At 40.4% G+C, this 21,735-nt stretch overlaps 1 protein-coding gene across 4 annotated transcripts in view; it reads left to right on the top strand.

Annotated features, from left to right (window-relative positions):
- Nucleotides 1–20,366, top strand: part of RBFOX2 (RNA binding protein, fox-1 homolog (C. elegans) 2) — a 262,414-nt gene extending 242,048 nt beyond the window's left edge. For 3 of the 4 annotated variants that reach the window (XM_011978956.1, XM_011978957.1, XM_011978959.1), the window contains 4 exons: nucleotides 2,906–2,945; nucleotides 12,548–12,636; nucleotides 13,112–13,184; nucleotides 14,837–20,366. In XM_011978956.1, coding sequence (XP_011834346.1) covers nucleotides 2,906–2,945; nucleotides 12,548–12,636; nucleotides 13,112–13,184; nucleotides 14,837–14,881 — 247 coding nt within the window. In that variant the 3' untranslated portion in view covers nucleotides 14,882–20,366. The remainder of the gene's footprint in view (nucleotides 1–2,905; nucleotides 2,946–12,547; nucleotides 12,637–13,111; nucleotides 13,185–14,836) is intronic. The other variant, XM_011978958.1, reaches the window with a different exon arrangement.
- The last annotated feature ends 1,369 nt before the right edge of the window (nucleotides 20,367–21,735 follow it).

A 21,735-nucleotide genomic window follows, 5' to 3' on the forward strand; every position in this document is an offset into this window, starting at 1 on the left:
AGTCAGTTGTACCAAGGACTTCCTCATCAAAGATGTGACATTTCTCTTCATCTTTTCTCTGCCAGATATGTCAATATGACAGATTTTTTTTTGTATTCTTACGGAGGAATAGGTAGCAGTAGAGAAGCTTGTTGGCTGCTACTTAGTTAAAATATAAAGGAAAGGAGCCGCCTTTGTATGTCCTTTTCTGACAGCAAAATTGGCTTAACCTTGAGGTGTACTAATTTAGCATTCATTCATTCATTAATAGACCAAATGGACGTACCATTAGAAGTTCTCCATTCCTCAGAGTTAAAACATTTTTATTAGACAAGGTATGTTGAAGTGGGCAGGCTCCAAAAGACACTGGAAGGGAACTGCTTCAGAAATTAACTTCTGTTTGGAGTTTGTAGACATTTAAATCACATGCATTCCATCATCTCCATCTTATGCCATTACTTACTTTTATTTTAATCCTTTTTCTCTCAACTTGACCTTTGACCTTCAACCTCTGACATCTCTTTAAAGAAGTGAATATGCAATATTATTTCATCAAGAAGTATTCAAATGAAACATTAAAAGGAATCTTTTGGAAGTTTTACACGCTAGGAAAATTGTTTGTAAAATGTCTTCCATTGTAATCCAAGAGAGTTTACTGTCATGTTTGCAAAGAGAGACTACTCACCAGAAACATGGGACTTCCTTATTTTGTAACACTGCTGAATTACTTTATAAAGTGGTTGAATTTAGTCCTGTTCAATGTAGTCATTTCAGTATATTGGCCAAACTTGAGAACCCCTTCTCTACCAAGTCTGTGTCAGGTATATATTTGCTCAAAGATATTTTAATCTTTATGTCTAATCATATCAATTCCTGTGCATTACATTGAACACTGATTTCCCATGTTTTCTTTTTATTAACTAAACCACCTGTTTACATGGAAGATGGCAAGGAATAAGTCCAGTATTTCATGGGAATGGCCTAGAATTGCTTTTCAGCTTAGTAAACTAATTTCATCATTAATCATTATGTTCTAGCCTCCTTGTGGCATTTGATACGGAGAATATTGGAATTCTTCTAGAATGTAGATGAATATTCCCAATAAGTTATTTGACTTAGGGTAAAATGTATTTGTGTTTTTAATGCCAGCCCTTCTTTATAGAAGGCTTGTTTGTAAATCTTTACCTATATTCCCTTACTAAGATCTTTGAAGTTTAATTAATCACCACTTGGTCTCAGTGCTTTCCATTTTATCAGCCTTCTCATTTTGAACAAGTTGTTTTTTTCACTAAAATGCAATTGAGAGGCAGATTACTTTCTAATATCAGACTTTAACTGCAACTGGAGACTATGAAAATGAATGGGACTTAGCTAAATGAGCATTAGAGATGAGTTTGATTTGCCTGTTGTGTGATACAAGGGCATAGCATATTTGGGGCATTCCAAAATGTGACCATACTATCCTGTAAATACAACCAAATGTCATTGGAAATAGAATTAAGAAACATTACACCTACCTGTAAGAAACAAGTTATTTCATATTCAAGTTAAAAATATGATTTGATGACTTTACTTGTCAGCTTGTTTATTGTAACAGAGAAGGTAGTGGTGAAAATTTCCAGCTTTTTAGTTGAATAACCAATAAGCATGTAAATTAAAACAATCTGATCTTGACTTAACAGAGATGAAGAAGAAAGTTTTATCTTTTATCTCTACTGCTATTCCATGTCTTTTGGTCCCAAAATAATGTTTTTGGGGAAGTCTGTATGCACAAAAGTACCTCAAAAGGTTGGAAATCTGTATTTAAGAATATAGTATTGCTTAGGTTTTTTTTTTTTTTTAAGAAAAAGTCATGCATTGTCTGTTTGCTACAAATTCATTATCTAAACAGGAAAATAAACCTTCTATTCTTAACCAGCTACCTTCTCAGTTTTATTCTTTTAAATAAGACAGGGCGATCTTTGGTCAAGCCCAGAACTTCAGTTATCAATTGTAGTTTTCAGAATTCCATGAATACTCTTATGGTCAAAAAAGAACCCTTAAAATCTTCCAGTTACTCCTTCCCACTCTGGATTATATTGTTACTATCTGGGATCCCCACTGCACCTTTCAATTCTTGGACCTTGGACCAATCACCTTAACCTTTAGCTCATTATCTCTGCTTGTGAAAGCAATGCATTGTGGGTATTTTTGGTTGTGTTTTTTTTTTTTAATTACATTTCTCTGTTTACTTTGGTCAGAATTGATTGACTTGTTTTTCTGAGGTGTTGCATTGGTTCTTAAAATGCTGAATAATAATACTTTGCATGCTTGTGTGATCAGCCAAATCTTATCGCATGTCTAATGTGCAGGGTAAAAAGCAGGTGATGTATGGATATCAGAAAAACATTTACGTATTATTACAATACTGAAAACAAAAAACTTAAACGTAATTTAAAAACGTACTTTGCATACAGGCCCTGCCCTAGTGGAATTTTTTGGGTTCAGTTTTTCATGTTAAACTCCTCTTCACCCCCACCCTATTTTGTAAGCTCTTTAAAAAGAAACTTCCTCCTAGGGCAAGCTGATTTTTTAAAATACTCCATATACAAAAAGTTGTTTCCAAGCCAGCAGATTTTGGATAGATAAAATAGGCTCTTCCAGGAGTGCTTTTTATTGTGTGAATCCTACTTTAATTACCGAATATCCAGGTTGCGCATTCCAGTTTTGCACACCTTTCCCTCTCCTCGCATGTCCCGGAGCTGTGTAACCTTCGTGTGCACTTTCACATTTTCTCACCAACTTGCCGAGGCCCCAAGCCCAGGTTATGTATTCATACATCACCTGCCTGTGTAGAGCGCATGTGCATGCTGCCGTCCTCAATAACCGGAATGTGTTTCTGTTCTTTTGTTTTTTTTGTTTTTGTTTTTGTGTGGATTTTCTGCAGTGTGGTTTACCAGGACGGATTTTACGGTGCTGACCTCTATGTAAGTACACACACTGGGGCCTTCTCAACCCCATCCCCTGACAAGCCAGCCTTTTTTTTCTGTTTCTTTGGTTTGGTTTGGTTTTTTTCCTTTTAATTTATTTAATTTTTATTTTCTTTTTCCTTGTGGATATATATATATATATATTTATATATTTAAGAATGCAAGCATGCTTCTCTGCCACTGCGCTTGCCCCTGGGTGCAAAAACTAAGCCTTTGGGTTTCCTGATCATTGCAAGGGTCAGTCTACTGGACATATTCTTTTCCCTTCCCTATACCCACAGATGTTCTGTGGATCATTAATTTACTTGTGAGATGATCAGCAGGTTTAAAGTCTTTTACGATTGTCGTGTCATTTGCATACATAAATAACAGGACCAGCTTAGCCTTATACCAGCTCTTTCCCTTTTCTGCTTTTCTTCTCATTTCACATCCCTCTTTAGATCATTAGAGCTGTGATTTATGTAGAGGTTAATAAGCTTTCTGAACTGTACATTTTCCTATTTTACATACTTTGAGAGAATATGACCTTGTGATAGCCAAATAAGGAACCGATGCCAGCAAAGAGTGTGTAGTAATGAGAAAACTCCAGATATTTAGTTATTAAGAGCCACTGGGGGAAATGAGTAGCATAATCAGCAACCCAGACTCTTCTTACAGCCATTTGACTGTCATAGAAGATTTGCTGATTCTACTAGCCACATTAATATGTACTCCATTATTTAAACTGTCTAGCTATCACTAAAGTTCCGTGATTGGTTTGTCACGTATTATTTAAAATGTGGACAAAGTGATATAATTGACAAACTAGAAATTTTTGAGTTTTGAAGTATTTTATTATGACCTCTCCAGATGGACTTTTTCTGAATGCAAGCTTGATTTAGTCACTCAAGTCATCAAGGGAAAATTTTTTATAAGAAAAACTTGTCAGCATGAAATGATTGTGTGGGGATTGGTTAAAATTGTCTAGAAATGCTTTCTCCACCCTTACTTTCCAAAATCAGTAAGAGGACCTTTTTAGTGAACTGTTTGCACAGTCTACCAGAGATTCTCAAGCAACCTAAAAAAGTTAATGCACTTTCAGAATGCACTCAGAGGTTTTGTGTTTTGCAGGAAGCAGAGATGAGATAATACAGTTCTTCGAGGTACAGGTGACTCACGCATACTACTTAGAGTAGGCCTGTAAGGTATGCCTTAATTTAATAACTACTTGAAGGAACCTTAGCCATGATTTGGTCCAACCTCCTAAATTATAGATATATTTCTCAGAGACTTACCCAGAACTACATAAATTATTAATACAGTCAGGCATAAAACCCAACCAGTCCATATTTCACTACCTCTCTTTGAACTTCAGTTAAAATCCACCTCTTTCCTCAAAATATTTTCAGCAAGTAATGAAAGATATCTTTTTTCCTATGTTCACAATGAAGCTTGAGAACTGGGGAATCTATCCTACTTTTACACCAGATTACACATTTCTAAATACACATACTTAAATATGATGGTCGCATGTACATCTCCCATATACATTAGTGTTCATATTCTCATGAAACTCATCTTTGTTATTTAACTTGTTTTCTTGAAATCTGATCTATTAGAGCAAGATTTTCCATTTGGATTATTTCTTAAATCAAGTTTTTTTCTCTAACGTGTTTCTTATTTGGGGATTTTTTTTTTTTTTCTTAAATACAATCTATTTCTGTCTTATTAAGACTTGCCTACTTTGGGCCGGGCACAGTGGCTCACGCCTATAATCCCAACACTTTGGGAGGCCAAGGCAGGCAGATCACGAGGTCAGGAGATCAAGACCATCCTGACTAACATGGTGAAACCCCATGTCTACTAAAAATACAAAAAATTAGCCGGGCGTGGTGGCAGACGCCTGTAGTCCCAGCTACTCGGGAGGCTGAGGCAGGAGAATGGCATGAACCCGGGAGGCAGAGCTTGCAGTGAGCCAAGATTGTGCCACTGCACTCCAGCCTGGGTGACAGAGCGAGACTCCGTCTCAAAAAAAAAAAAAGACTTTCCTACTTTGGCCGGGCATGGTCGCTTATGTGTGTAATCCCAGCACTTTGGGAGGCCAAGGCGGGCAGATCACTTGAAGTCAAGAGTTCAAGACCAGCCTGGCCAACATGGCAAAACTCATCTCTACTAAAAATACAAAAGTTAGCCAGGCGTGGTGGCACCCACTTGTAGTTTCAGCTACTTGGGGGACCGAGGCAGGAGAATCACTTGAACCCTGGAGGCAGAGGTTGCAGTGAGCCGAGATCACAACACTGCACTCCAGCCTGGGTGACAGAGCTAGACTTCGTCTCAAAAAAAAAAAAAAAGACTTGTCTACTTTAACCTTGTTAAGTCAACCAACCCAATTTTTTTTAACAGTTCTCTTATTTCCTTACTTTACAATGTAAGATTTTGAGACACATGATTTTTCTGTTCTTGTTACTAAAATACTCGTTTTTATTTTTCTGTTTTTTTTTTTTTAAATCTACCAACTGGATTACCTTGCTGAGCTAAACACAAGTAATTCCGTGATTTTGCTGAAATAATTTTTTTTGACCAGTTGCCCCTTGTTAATGAAAGTAATTAATAGTAATGTTATTATTTTTTAGTTCTTACCTTAAAGCAGAGTTACTTAGAGAAAAAAAGTTGGTCACTAGTGCTGAAATAACATCCACGCCCACACATGAGAAGCAAGAATATGAGGTAACTACTGAGTTAGGCCTAATACAACTGTCACTTTTAAAACTGCGTATTCTATATTCCACATGTGAGGGAGCAAAGAATACTTCTTCAGAAACACACAGACAACAAAAAGCTGTCATTGTGCCTTTGAGTTTGTGCTGCTTCTCTCCGTACATTTCTCATCTGTGGAAATCTGTCAGTATACATTTAGTTCTTATTTCCTCCGAAAGGCATCTTAGAAATAGAAGGAATAGAGAGTTTAGTATAAAAAGTGCACCGAATTGGAGCTTGAAGAGAAGACACGAGGGAAAAGATTTTAAATTGCTGGTTATGCTTAGTTAAGTGAATTTAGGCTATTAATTGTGCAAAGTTTTTGTAATCCCTTTCGCTGTCCCATTCGTAGACAGTGATTCCTGCTAGCCATTTTCTTTCTGTTTCTTTTATGGCACATTCCTCTCTGGAGAACTGATCTAGCAGTTGTGTTCCTAGTTTGTAAAGAGACCCACCGTGATAGGATTTGGGAGTGTGGCAGCTAGATTATGTATCCACCCCTCCCTCTTCTTTTTTGGCCAGTAGAAAAGGCATAGTTCGCCCTGATTCACTTTTTAAATGGGATAACAAACTGCTCCTAATTCACCTCCTGTGAAAAGCATGCTTGCATCCAAAGGAAAGAAAAGGCTGGTGGGCCCCTTAGCGGGCTTTTTGTATGATTGTTTTCCTTCCACAGCTGTGTTTTTTGAACTGCTCTTCCTGTGTTCTGTTATAGAATAGTCTTACAGGAACCAATCATTAGCGCTAAAATACCTCAGGTAGGAGTGCCAGTGTGACCTGCCAATCAATCAGATTGTGGATTGCAGTGAAAAAATTGAATTATACTAACCATTCCAGCTCCACGTTAGAGATGGGAACAGAGGCTTTTTTGGACAATCAAGACTTGTGAGCGTGTGATCTAAGCCCTGCTACCTCAGCAGTGCCCACAGTCACATTCCGTACATAATGGCACTTCCTCCAAAAGTGCTCCTGTCCTCTTGACACATATCCCAGCCAGTTGTGTAATATGCACTGTCCCATCACTGCCACCTCTTTTAATCTGTCAGTCACATTTACCTGTGGTATTTAAACTGTTTTTTTATATTTAGATCTTAGCAGTTAGGGACATTTTCTTACTACTATAAATTTAGAAAAGAGAAAAAAGAGGAAGTAGAACTGTACAAATAGGATTCCTGAATCCCACCTTGGGCCCTGTAGTGAAATATCAGTAGTAGTTGGACTGTGCTGCTATATAAGTTTGAAGTTGCCTTAAAAATCTAGACATACGGGACTCAAACAATGAGACATGCATTTCCCTTGGCCTCTTCTCCTTTCACCTGAGAAGATCAGTGAGTTCATTTTTATAATAGCATACTTGTTAGAAGGATTGCTGATAGCTGGATGCTAGGAGAAAGAAAATAATCGATGGCTTTTCACAATCCAGTTTATTTATGTGGCTACCCAGCAAGATTTTGGAAATGAACTAATTTGGGGAGATGTGGAATAATAATGTTTGAAAGGTTTGATTTATTGAAAATCATCTCTCATCTACCATAGAAATAATAGGTGGAAGACATCAAGTTGATCATAGCAATTTTTCCCCTTAACCCCAATGTTAAATAATAATAAGATAAAATTTAAATACTTTAAAATTTTTTTCATAAGTACTTTTCAAAGGAGATAGACCTCAATCAAAAGCAGTGACAGTATCACCATTATTGTAAGTTTCTGTGTTACTCACATTTAATCAGTGATGCCATTTTGCCACCAAAGAACTCTATAATATCTCCTAGAACCATGGTTCTTAGCAGGGGCGGGGAGGTGGTGAGGAAAAAGAGGGAGTTAGAATCATCCAAGGATAAGTAAAGTGATTCCTGGAGGCCCAGCATTAAACCCACGCTAGTTGGAATACATCTCTGCTCTGCTGTAGTGATTTTAAGCATCACACCGGCCATTCCTTACCCACCCCACCTGCTGCCATCTCCCAACCCTCCTGCTCTATTGATCTATACACTACATGTAGGTAACAAGCTTTCATTTTGTCTGCTGGTCTTGAAATACACACTCTCCTCCTCAGTGTCACATAATGTCATTGTCTTCCGGGTAGAAAGAAGGTGTCTTGACATCACATGCTCACCAAAGTCCTGTTTTAATGTAAACCTAAAACAAAAATATAATAAAATTAAGGGCTAGGTTAAAATCAAGACAAGGCAAAAGTCTACCAGTGTGAGATTAAACTAATAAATATGCAGATAAAGGTCAGATATAGGAGGGATTATATTCTATTGTATTTTGCTCTAGATTAAAACACAGCTACAAAACTGTGCCGAAAGATCATATGGTCAACGTGGCAACATCGTAAAGTTAATTAGGTGATAAAATTGGTTCAGAGCAGAGTAGAAAAGCCCTAGGAGATGACATTGAGCCATGAAAAATTGAGACTTTAACAACTGCCGAAAACACTGGAAAGGATCTTAAAGCCAACTTTTCAAAGGCATTTTCCTTTGAAGAAGCTGGAACTTGAAGTCAGAGATATGTTACAGATACGTGAAAAAGTAAAATTCCTAAACACAGGAAATATTTTAGAAGAATGCTGTGGACTAGAATATACGGTTGTTGACAGAGGACAAGCATACATGTGAGTGCTGTGGGTCAGGACTGAATTATATTGCCAGTGTCAGGCAGGTTGAATAGGGGAGCGATGGAGCATTGGACAGCCCCACTGGGGATACCAGGTGTCATTCAGAATGAATTGCGAAGGAATAAGAATAATTATTTTTAAAGGGGCATGTGTGTATCTGAATCAAGCTTAGCCAAGCCAAATTTATCCAGCTATCAGAGTTCCAAAAAGACGTCCGTGTGTGCCCTCCTACATTAGGGTGTGCTGTGGCCATGCTAATCCCCATTTTTTGTTTTATTTCAAATCACACACAGATAGAATCTGCAAACTGCTTCAGATCAAACAGGTCTGATTGTGTGTAAATACATATGTCCTTTTTAATTTTTATTATTAATGGTTGCTTCAGTTTTGCATCAGTGCATGGTTAAAAGCAATACACATCAGCTATTTCATGACTTCATATCTCCAAATGAATTATTTCTCCTCTTTTTTTGTTTGTTTGTTTGTGCAGTCAGCTGAAGAAATGTTAACATCTCACTCTAAATCTCTCAGTGGAGTCTCTGTTCCCTTCTCTGATATAACAGATGGGTTACTGCTTGTTATAATTATTAACATTGTGGTGTGGGCCAGGGCTAGGGTGGGCAAGATTGACTATTTATTTGGGCTGGGGAGGGGCCAGTCGTTAGGGTATGGAATGTTAACTCAAGTGGTGACTGACTGTTTCCGTAATACCAGGTCGTTGTGGCTGCACGCTCTAGTAATTGAGGCTGTGTACTTCACCGAGCTTGTGGTAGAGCCTAGGGCAAACCGCTGTCCCAAGAGAATGCTGGGATAGATAGAGTTAGCCAATACGAGTCTGAACGTGGTGATTTTGCTGGTTGTTTTAGCTCCAGATGTTGGCATGCTTAGTTTTTAATGTGATTAATAAATGTGGCGCCATATCCCTCCCCACGCCTGAACCCTGTCTCTTCCTCCTCCTTCCCACCCTTGTTCTTTTTGAAAAACTTAAGAAACAGTAATGAAAACCTTGGTGTTTCAAACTGCACTTTGTTCTCATGTTTTATAAAAGCCTTTAGATTTGCTAGTAAGAGTGAAAGTTGAAAAAATGGTTTCTCAGCCTGAAATTTCTATGCACTTTGAAATCTGGAATAGAAATAAATATATCTGAATTTTCTTTGTCTTACATTTTATGATATGTTTTGCTGAATAAAGCAGCAGAAATACTTTCGAGTAAGCGTGTGTGTGTGTGTGTGTGAGAGAGAGAGAGGAATACATCCATGACACACAATTAATTTTTCTACTTTTGGAGTAGCCATTAGTGAATTACCAAGTTAGTTTAGTAGGATATTGCCTATTTATCCTAAAATAGTTGTTCTTTTAAAGATTTCTCTGTAATGCCGTTATTATAAAGTAATTAGAATAATCATGTTAAAGTCATCTGCTTTAAAAAAAAAAACTATTAATGTGTTTTTTCTTAATGCTGATATTCTTCTCCAGCCTTTTGTTTTCAGTAAAATATTTGCAACCCTGTTCTGTTTTCTTCAGAACAGAACTGTTCTGAAGAAACAGTTCTTCGCTGTTTTGAAAATCAGCGAACTTCATCAAGTTTAAACTTCAAAGTCAGAGTTGACTTATAAAAGAAGGAAACTGCTACAGATAGATTCTCTCCATGTCCTTCAGGATTGGAAGGAACATTCTTTTCCATAGTCTGATCCATTTGAATTGTTTTGGTTAGCAGTAACATTACTCCTAAACCACCACGGTTCCAATGGCTTCCTGTAGGCCTAGGAAAATGAGGGGAAACTGATTCTGCCAGCAACCTCACTTAGAACCTGTTTTTTCCAGAATGGGTAGAATACAGCTCAAAGCCATGATTTGCTAGAATACTCAAGATTGTACCTCCAGTAGTACCTCACTCAGTCTTCCTGAGAGTCAGGTGTGAAACCTGCCCTTGGATGAGTACTTTTGAACCTCAATATCCCTTTGCAAGAATTCATACCTCTGCCGTATGGTGTAAGACTTCAGTTTTTAATGTTTTTACTTAGGTAAACACGAATTGGGCTGTAACTGCTTTTATTGCCTTAACTTTGAAAATTTTTTAATGTTACTCTGATGTTTGGAGTAATACTAAAGAGTATAATGCTTGCATTATAAAGAGTATAATGTTTGCAAAGAAGTTTTACTAAATAGCCCTGCTCTAACTTTACACTAGCAAACAAATTCTAAACTAATGGAACCACCTCTAGTTATAATGAAAAATTACTAGGGCTTATTTTAGTGTTAAAATTCCAACTGTAATTAACGTTTGCTTTGTTTAACAAATGCTTTAAAAAAAAAAAAGGTAAAGAAATACTTTAGTTAGTTAAATTATGTTGTGGCCAGGATGTACAGCTTTGCCCAGATCTGTCTGGCCTGCCCATTTCCATAGACCTGGCTAGAATTCCGAGGAACCATGTTGATCAGAAATGGGCCCCAAGGGTGCTTCTTGCCATGTTCCCATTCATTACCATTTCATTGTCAGTGTTTGGCAATATTAATTAGTCTTCATATATCTCTAGAAGGGTTTGTGATTAGGAAGGAAATTTTACTTTCTAAGTCACTCATTTGAAAAACAAAGGAGGAATAATGTATAACCACTGAAAGCCAGTCAGGGATCTTTTAAAGTACATTTGAAACTATCCTGAGTTCAAGCAGCATACACTTGAAGAGCAGGAATAAATTTCCCCTCACAGTGCAGTTTCTTCATTTAGAGAAAGCATAAATTATATAAGAAAGAAGCAAAAGGCTTTAGAAGCTCATAAGAAATTATAGGTATTTCTAAATTAAGGTGTGACAGAAATAAAAGAAGCAAGCTAGCACCTGCCACATAAGATGGTGAAGAAGAGCAGGGATCCCATTAGAAAATAGTTGTTCTCAATCCCAAGAAATGATACAGAAGTAAATTTGAAATTTCTGTTGTAGATTTAGAAAAAAATCGAACATTTGAAAGTAGAAAACACAGGGCAAAAACCTTCAGATATCCATGAGAAATGGGCACATTTTATCCACAGAAATAAAATGTTCATGCTGTTGTTCACTACTGAAATGATATTTAGTTGGGCCAGTTGAACATAGTTGTTTTTGGTAGTGAAAGGCCAGTAATAAAAATTTGCATCTGAATTAGGTTTAGGTAAAATAGATGAATTCTAGAAGGGAAAAGAAACATAATAAAAAGTAGAGTTTGCCACTTTTTAAATTATCCTGTCTCATGTGGCATTTGTTGTTGTGATTGTCTCTTGAAATGCTTTCTGAAAGAATACATGGTTCTCTTTTGTGTATTTGAGTTACCTAAACTGAGGTGAAATAGAAGGATATGATGGTTTGAAATTCTTTAGGACTGAGAGGATATTTGGACCATTGGAAGAAAAGCTCAGAGTCTACTGTAAGATTAATATGTAAGAATCTCAAAACCTTTTAGGGAAGGAAAATGCAGTTAAATGCTAGAAGCAGGGTTCCTGATCTATTTGGATCCAGCCAAAGAATCCTCAGAAATCTGTAACTGATTTGCTCAAGTATGAAATGTACATCTGAGTTGGCAGACTTCCCATAAAGAGCCAAGTGGTCAATATTTTTGGCTTTGTAGGACATTGGTCTCTGTCACAAGTATTTTCAAAAACAGGTGGCAAGCTGCATTGGCTCACAGGCCAAAGTTTGCTGACCCCTGATCTACACTGTTTTTCCTTCTAAATATTGCCTGATTATCTTAGCTTCTTGGCAAACATGCTAGGCCGGATGGGGCAGAGGTTTCTGTTACATGCTGTGGTCTCTTAGTAATGAATCAATCCAAGAACACATTAGAGAATCTGAAGTCAACACATACAGATTTCATATGTTTTAACTTCATAATTTATATTTCTTGTCAGAGTTCTCCCAACTTGCTGTAAATATTTTTGCTTTTGAAAGTTCCAGCAAAGACTGTGAAGTAAGACAGATCCAAAATCATATCTTCATTGCTTGTATTTAACAGGTACTACCAAAGTTTACTTTTAATACTGTCACAAATTGGAAAGCAAATCCTTGCATATCGTAGGGCTTAATTTTTTATTGGAGGAATAATAACATGCAGACTGATGCAGTTTGAAACATTTTTTTCCCATGTGTGTGTCTATGTTTGTGTCAGTCCCTGTGTCTACATGTATGTACGTCTGTGTGTGGGCGGGTGTGTGTTTTTCTGTACACCTGGGGGGAGAGGTATCTGTAAAGTCAGTTCTCTTCTCTCCTGTAGGGTGGATATGCAGCCTACAGATATGCACAGCCTGCTACTGCAACCGCAGCCACCGCTGCTGCAGCCGCTGCAGCCGCTTACAGCGACGGGTATGTACAGAGGCAGAGATGAGCTTTGGGATGCATGAGAGCTGTTCCATCCCAAAATGTCACCCATTTCCCTCCCTTCACCGTTTCCACAGCAGCTCTTAGCACATCGGGCATCTTGCCAGCCTGGGCTTTCTGCAGACCTCTTGATGGCCTTTGTCATGCCTAAAGCACAAGGCACCAACTCTGTCCTCCGCTCCCTCTTTCTTGTTCTCATCTCTTCTTCGGCTTTGACTCCAGTCCCTCTCTTCCTCATCTCCAATTCCTTTCTTTTCCATTTTATAGAAGTACTTCAGATTTTTTCAGTTATTGCATTTGGGAGTAGAAATAGAAAGGTTTTTTCCTATTCCTTGTAATTCCAGTTTCCTTATGATAATCCAAGGCCAAGTGACTCACAAGTCTTTAGCACAGTAATCCCTTTAATTTTTTTAGATCACACACTTTTCTTTATCTGTCTGATTGTGTTTCTTCTTTCCAGTTATGGCAGGGTGTACACAGCCGACCCCTACCATGCCCTTGCCCCTGCCGCTAGCTATGGAGTTGGCGCTGTGGTAAGTATATAATATACCATTGTTTTATAAAACCATTTCACCCCTTCTTTTACCCATAGACTACAGAAGATCTAGGGAGGTAGTAAACTTAGCCTTTCATCCACCATCAAGGTATTAAAGCCACACAGATCTATTCATGGCACCCTCTTTATTTGTATGTTATTGTAGTGTGAGCCATATGGCCTAGTTAAGGGCAGCAGAAAGGAATGACCACTGATAGTGTGCCCCGAGCAGTGGCATCATTTGTGAGAGTAATAGGGGAACTGGCGAGTGTTTTCTGTTGGTTCAAATGTTGAGTGCATACCTGTGGCATCGTTTCATTATCGGTGTTGGGAAAGGAGCATGGAGCATAAGGCTGTAGTATTCACAGTAAGCTTTTCAAAAACCTAAGTTTCAAATACAAAGCTAAAGGATGTCTCTGCTTTTCCTGAGCCTTCTGGTAGATAGTACTAGAAATTCCCAAGTGAACGCTTTATAGGATATTTCATTGATTATTGATAACAACTGTGGCAAAATATAGTGTTTTTGATAAAGTATCGAAGAAGTCTGTAGAACTAGCATAATTTCTTCTGACCAACCACCTCACTGCAGCATTATTGTGTTGGCTTCGGTGCCTCCAGTTTCAGTGATTAGGACTCACAGGCTGCAACAAAGGTAGGCCATTCCACAGTGACACCTCTGCCAGCCTTGCTCTCTAATTCAAAATGCAACTGGGCAGCTGCCTCTGAACATGGCAGAGTTGTTTGAAAAGGAGACAGAATGAAGTGTAAAATGTCAGACCTAAAGGAATATGAGGAAGTTACTTCTCACACCAGATTTCTACTGATGAAGATTTGTGGAAGGAAGTAATAGGGGGCCCTGAGGGAATATATGTTTGTAAGTGAAGTAGAGCATTACAATATAAAGGCAGTGGTGGAAGTTCCTGAGGTTTTATTTTGTCCTAAAATGATATAAGTCCCATGCTAAAAGAATGACCTGAGAAAGATACACTCCTGGGAAACTTGTAATTGAAAGAGATAAGCCATTAGATAAAGTCATTTGATAAAGGAATAAAGCCTAGTTAAAACCCCAGCTAGATATATAAATGTGAATATGTCAAGAAACAGCCTAGTTGGTGTGCTTTGTAGATGATAGAGGAACTAGACTTTATTAAAGACTGACTCAGGTTTAGATGCAGCACCATCTCAAACATGGGCTGTGACCGCACATGGCAGGGATCGTGTCGGAAGTAACGTGCACTGCAGATGGGTCATATGTGAGAAGGGGAAACTGGGGATGTGTTTTCCACCAGGATTATAGGCTGTATCAAGGTAAACAAAAACCTGTGCTTTTAAAAATCACACTCTTGGCAGAACTAGTTTTCAACTGTATATTGTTTCCCTTCTGTGCTAATTCATGTAAATGATGAAATGAAATGTCGTCATACTCTCTTTGAGAATTATCAGGTCAGCAGTAAATGTGTTGGGCTCTGGTGTGAGCACCTCACAAGCAGAAGTTGGTTTCTGACTTTACTGCACGAGGCAATACTTGATCAGTTGCTTTGAGGCTTTGAAGGAGGCTGTGTTTCCAAATCCCTCTCTGGACATTTTTCTTCACTGTTAATGCTTCTCTCATCAACCTTTTAATTATTTTTATCTCTTTAATTACTGCAGGCGAGTTTATACCGAGGTGGCTACAGCCGATTTGCCCCCTACTGAAGTGACGTGAGACCCCTGCAAATGGGACAGCCCCCCAGTTCATGAGGCCTGGCTATTGCAATATTTACTAGTAGAGGAACTCTATAGCAAGATGAAGAGGAAAAACAAACAAACAAAAAAAAAACACAAAAAAAGAAAGAATACTTTTTTATACCTCACTATGTTCTTTGAATATGTATTTTTCCTTTAAATTTCTGCCTTTAATTCTTTTGTTCCAAAGATTGTGCATTTTTTTCTTTTTTTTTTTTAAACTGTGGTAAAAAAAAAAAAAAATTAATGCATTTCCATGTCTGTACGTCCGTGCTTAGCTTATTCTATCAATCACGGAAGAGGCAGTCAAGGAGGAAGGAGAGACATTAGGAGCTGATCAATGCATCTGATCAGAAATCAGCAGACAGAATTACCAAAGTGTACCTGGTGCTGAATGGCTGGGGGACAGCAGAAGTGGAAGAGATCTTTCCGCAACAGGATATTCTTCTAGTCTTCTGAGTTTCTGGTCTTTTGACAGGCAATTCTGGTTGGCTGTGGCTGGAATCCACATGCTGATAGATAGGAATTTGTGCTTATAAAGCAGGAGAATTAAAAAGACGCTTTCCTCTCCTCTTCCCTCCTGTCTTCTCCATTCTTTTTACAATCATCTTACACGCACAGCCTGAGACAGTTGGCATCGTTTTTGGAATTATAGTATTGATATTTCCAAACGTGCTCTCAGACTGTGGATAATAAACACCTCATTAGGAAACCGATCTCGGAGTGAACTCTGGAGTATGAAAAAGATCATTTCTTTTTGTTCCTGCAACTTAGCATTCTTTCTGGGCTGTTTCTCCTTTAATTGAACCACAGCTTAGCTCATGTATTCTTTTATTAACATCCTGCTCTCATGTCCGTAAGATTCAGGAATTCAGGACCCAGGGACAGAAAGATGAGTAAGCCAGTGACCAGATTTCCCCCAGATGTCTGGGCACCGCTTGAGGATTAGAAGTACAAAGTGTTCACAGCCATTAAAGAGGGTGAGGAAGAGAAAAGGAGTATTAGAAGATCTGGTATTTCTTACTTTTTTCTTGCCTTAGGAAGTACAAAGTTTAAAAAACAGCATAAAGAATCTGCTGGGGAAAGATAGAGGACCAGGTCCTAGGTCAGCAGTCCCTGGAAGTTTTGGTGATGAGGACATGGAAGGGCAGGCAGAGGCACTTTGTACTTGCTCCAAAGCCATAGGAATTTTCATCTTCCAGAGCCTTTATGAGTCACTTCTCTATCCACAGTCTTGAGCCCTGTGGCTGTCCTGCCAAGCTTCTCACTGTCCTCCAAAAACACCCAGCTGAGCACCCGGACCACTTTGTGTACATTAACACTACAGGACATAAAATGCGGAGGCCCTGAGCTTGCTGCCCTCCCATATTGGAAGGAGGGTCTGAAATGGCAAGGGTCTTCTGTATCGCCAGGAAGAGTCATGCAGTGAGTCACTGCCGTTGCCATCTGGCTGTAATTTTCTGTGTTATCAACGTAGGAGAGAGAGTTTCTCTTCTAGCTATTAGACAGAACTGATCAAAGCAAGTGTCCTACAGCATTTCCCAAATGAAGGCATTAGGAAATAGAAAAGCACGGTCTTTTTGGCTCCCTGGTCTATTCACATTGGTACTAGGGTGACCTTTCACCCAAGGGACAGCTGCTAAAGGGAGTAATTCAGAGACATGGAGCTTCTGGTTTGTTATGGGTTTGTTTTGGGTTTGTTTTTTAACTCCTGCCTCCACACATGTTCTTGACTGATAACTGACTCATGTCCCTGAATTAAAATGACTGACCTACGACAGCATCAAGCATTCTTTGTAAGCAGAGTGATGTGTCTGAGAGGGCATTGGCCTGTCGCGTAGAATACATATCCTCTCCCCCTTCGGAATCCTGTCTCGCCTCATAACTGGGAGAGAGGCTGTGCCTGAAACTAGGGGCGATGTCAAGGAAGCTAGAGGCCTCGATGCAATTATTACTCATCCTGGGGAGGAGGACGGAGACTAAGGGGACACCAACGGCCCAGTCCATTGGGCATTTTTAAGGATCCCCCCACCCCAAGCCAAAGTTTGGTTTGTTGCTGTTAAGACAATTTTTGTTGTATGTATATAAATATTTTAGTTAGAGGAGTGGGGAATGGGATGCGGGCTTTCACAGTTCTAGGGAATGGGGGCAGGGAGGATTTTGCTTTTGCTTTTGCTTTGAGGGAGAACTTTAGCTGACTGAAAAAAGAAAAGTTTGAGGTCATGATCACAAAGGGGCCATTCCCAAAAGATGGCGAGCCACGTACTCAATGGAGACTAGGCCAAATTCTAAATGGTTGTATCCCTAGCAGGGGAGAATAGGAGAATGAGTTTAAGTGTTTTTCTCTTCTTTTTTCCTAGAAAGAGGTAAGGATAATAGGAAAGGTAGAGAAGGCAGCTCCCACAGACCTTTTAAGAGAGGCAGAATCTTGAGCTTGAGGCACCTTGAGTGCATCTCAGTTCAGCTGGTTCTGGCTGAGGCCTCCAAAGGCAAGCTCTGTGCTTTCCAGTGGTTTCTGCTGCATTTCCAGGGATGGCGTTTTAACACCGCTTCCTCCAGCTCCCTTTTCTAAGAAAGAATAGATGGAGTTCTGCTTTTTATGGAAGGGTCTTTGGTTTTCAGTATCAACACTGAGAATTGGGGCTCTTACAAGCATCTAGATTTCACAGCATCAACCTCGCCATCACCATTTGAACTTTGAGACTCCGTACAGTCAACTTCACCAGAGGCAGGTTGCTCAAAGCAGCACTGCCTGTCTGTTCCTGACTCTGGTTCTCACTGTATTAAGAGTCAGAGGAGTCTGGCATTTCGTGAGTTTGTTAGAGGATGCTGGCTGATAATTCCAGAAAGCTCACCGATGCTGAATCACATGCATGATTCTTTTTCAACTTTACTATAGTTCATGACCTGGACTTTCTGTACTCTTGGAAGCTGGGCTCCTTAAAGGAGACCTCTAGTGAAAACCTTTATCTCCACGTCCCTCTTTTAGCCCAGAGAGCTGCCCAAAGGCATTTTCCAGAATTCCTTGTGTCTCTTAGTTCAATTTCCATTAACTCAGATCAGCCATTGTGATTCACCATTTGTCAGCCTCTCGGGTTTCACAAAACCTACTACCACCATCATCCTCCAACAGCCACAGTCTGAATTGAGCCAACATTTTTTTTTTCTTTGAGAAAGAAGTGGACTGGGGCACAACTTTTAGTCTGAGGGGAGCTAGTGGAAATCTAGACGATCGAAATCATCGATAGCAGCTTTTCCTCAAATGTGTGACTCCTCAGGGGCTGAACTGCTCTTAGCTTAGAATTATGCTTTACTAGAGATCCAGCAGAGAAGTGGGTTAATCACTACCATCCCATGACTAGTTACATAGCTTCCAGACATGAGGGAGACTGATATCAAACAGGGACGGAAGCAACCCCAAGGATATGCAAGAAGGGCATGATGAGCCCCCTTCCCTCTGGCAGGAGAACAAGGCCAACCAAGGGACGGACTGGAAAGCACTTAGATGTTTAAGGGGGGAAAAGGAGAAGCTTTGGCGAGCCCTCCCCTTCTGCCAAGTTCAGCCAGTTCTCTGCTGCTTGCAACCCTCTAGCACAGTGACATTTGCAGAATTGCAGATTTTTTCCCCCAGATACTAGGAGGAAAGGGACTTTGGGGGGTGGGGAAGGGGTCGTGGTGTTTTAAAAGCATAAGTTACCTGTTTGCACTGTTTTAAGATAGGAAAAAAATAGTGGGCAAGGTGAACATCAGACGTAAATTTGTGTGTTTTTATTTTGTCATGCTCTTGAAAATGTTTGACCATTTGTAGTATACACAGTGAAACTTGATTCTCTGTTGCATAAAACACTATATTTTTTTGGAAATGTTACTGTCCAAAAGCCTCTTCCCTCCCTTTCCTTTTCCTGTGTACTTCCTTCATACTTGCTTTACTGATCGGCCAGGCAATAGCCATCCAAGAGCTAGAGCATGAAACAGGGCCCTTTCCAAGTAGGCTCTGGGTGTCCTAAGCCAGCGTGTGCCCTCCGGTTCGGTGAGCGTAGTAGAGTCCCTGGCACCTTTCTTTGCAAACAAGGCTTACAGACCAGACTGCAGCAAGTTGTCAAATTCCTCGATCAGATGCACTAGGAGTGAGGAGCCCAGGGATGGAGGGGATTCCTGAAGTGTTGCAGTTGGCTGTGGTAGCTGAGTTCTTTTCCATGTTACCGAAACTGTAGCCAGTTACAGTTTACTCAGGAAAACGGTAGATCAATTCAGCCATGGTAGTGCTGGTCGGCAGGGATTGGTAACGGAGAGAACTGCTTAGCAGCCAAAACTCAAGCCTTGCCTTTTAAGAGGCCACCGGCAGAGGGACTTGGTCCTCCTTGTCTGGCACTTGCGTCCATGCCAGCGACCTGAGGACTGCACTCACACTGGCGAGCAAGAAGGGAACAGTGATTCTCTTTTCTCTCCCCACCCCCTGCCCTTTGTCACCAACACCAGTTTCCCAGGGGGTACATGAGTTTTTGAATTTTTAAAACATGTGTTTTGTTTGGTTTTTCCGGGGACTGAGAAGTGCTTTAAGCAACGTCCATAACCCGTCAAGACTCCCAGCTTAGTCATTTTCTTGTATTTTTCTGTCCACGGTCTTTGTGTGTGTGCTTGTTTTGGCAGCTCATTTTGGCTGTATTATATATCGAGTGATGAATTGATCCTCTTTTTTTCCCTAAGGGATATGAATTGTTTTTCTTGTGTTATATTCTGCTTGTGAATAGCTGGAGCAAACCTGGGGCTGACACACGTAAGCTAGGGCTGCAAAGCGAGAAGAGAGCCGGTGGAGTGTACTTGTCCCTGACAGGCTGACCTGCCTGAGTCTCTGAGCTTTTCAGTCCAAATCTTTGCAAGGCTCAAAATGCCACAGAACCTCTCCTCTTCTCCCCACTCCTTCCCCATGGCAGGAACCGGACCATCCCTACATGCAACATGCTGTTCCTCCAGCCCCTCCCACTGCCATGGCAAAACAGGTACCTTGGGGCAGGGGGGCATTACATGGGATGCTTGTGTAATCGACCACCCAGCCTTCTCTGTCCCCTCCCGGCCTCCCCCAGAATCACTTCCTAGGACACCCGAGCTGCTTGCCCAGGGTCCTGTTTCCCTGCTAACTCCAGAGAAGCATCCCAGGGCTTTGTGACAGTCTCTAATTCCCTTCCCTTCTCGTTAAGAATCATATTGTATAGTAGCTTTCAGACCATACAGTATTCATTGGGTTACTCCTATTATTATCAAGTAGCTGGAATTGTGAAGGTCGGAGTAGTTAGATCTTTAGCTTTTATTCCTTATTTTTTTGTATTACTCTCCATGTGTATAAATTATTGATCATGTTGCTGGCTTTTATAAACTCTAAGCGAAGGAGGAGCACTGCCTCAGCCTTTGCACATGGTAATGAAGCACTGTTTTTAAATAAAAGAGAGAAACACCATTCTTTGGCCTGTGTGTATTAATCCTCGTTCCCTGTTGCCTCTGCCTGAGGCTCCAAAGATACAACTTGGATTTGACTTTTTAAGTGGGGGTCGGGGGTACAAGAAGGAACAGTGCCAGGCGTTCTAAGGTGAGACATTCTAAATGGTGACGATAAGCCAGAAGGTAAACGAGGCCAGCAGCCGGGTCCGTGTCACTGCTCTCAGCTTCCCCAACTGCTGAACTCCAATCTGTCCAAAAGCTGATTTTGTGCCTCTGCTTCCGAAATCTTTCAGCTTCACTTCTTCACCGTCCACCCTCCCCTAGACTCAGCTGCTGCCTTTACTGCACCACAGACACTGTCCTTATCACTTGACCTTATCAAAGTGTCATTTTCCTGCCTTGCCTCCTCTGTCCCTGCTGCCCCTAGCTCTCCGGCTGCCACCCAGGCTCCCTCACTTTTTGTTCAGCCATAAAAAATATTTCCTGCCTCGCCCTTTCCTTCCTGTTTCTTTTCTTTTTTTCCCCTTAAGACAGGGTCTCACTGTGTCGCCCAGGCTGGAGTGCAGTGGTGTGATCAAGGCTCACGGTAGCCTCAAACTCCTGGGCTCAAGTGATCCTCCCACTTCAGCCTCCCGAGAAGCTGGAACTACAGGCACACACCACCACACCTGGCTATTTTTTGAATTTTTTTGTACAGATGGGGCTCCACTGTGCTGCCCAGGCAGGTCTCGAACTGCTGGCTTCAAGTGATCTTCCAACCTCAGCCTCCCGAAGTGCTGGTATTACAGGCATGAGCCACCACACCTGGCCTCTTTTCTTTCTTTCTTGTGCTTTTCACCCATCCCTTGCTGCGTTTGTTTTGTTTCTCAGCCAATAATTCCCAAATCTCTGAAATTCTCCATAATCCATAAATCTGTAACTCCCTTCCCTTAACCATATGAGATCATCATGCTTCCGGTTTCACAGAGAATACGGAGGTTGTCAGACACAGTCTCCCGGAATGAGTGTTCACTACCAGATCTATAAACCGACTTGCATCCCACACAGGGTGTCTTTCCCCTTCTCTCTCTCATTCTGTTAAGGGCATTCTTCACATCACTGTGAACCCCACACCTGCGCTCTGCATCCCAGCCTTTCCCACCTCCTCGGTGCTTTGCTTCAGTTTCCTCCCTTGCCTGGTTTGCCTCTTCCTCTCAATAGTCCCTTTGGCACTTAAGCGTGCTTAAATCTTAAAAAGTTTTTTAAAAAATTGGAAAATCTCAAGTTATTCCTTGAACTTTTTTTTCTTGTTTTTCGGTTTTTGTTTGTTTGTTTGTTTTGTTTTTTGAGATAGGGTCTCACTCTGTTGCCCAGGCTGCAGTGCAATGGCGCTATCTTGACTCACTGCA

This window comes from Mandrillus leucophaeus, unplaced genomic scaffold (assembly GCF_000951045.1).
Source record: "Mandrillus leucophaeus isolate KB7577 unplaced genomic scaffold, Mleu.le_1.0 Scaffold2, whole genome shotgun sequence".
Taxonomy (NCBI): Eukaryota; Metazoa; Chordata; class Mammalia; order Primates; family Cercopithecidae; genus Mandrillus; species Mandrillus leucophaeus.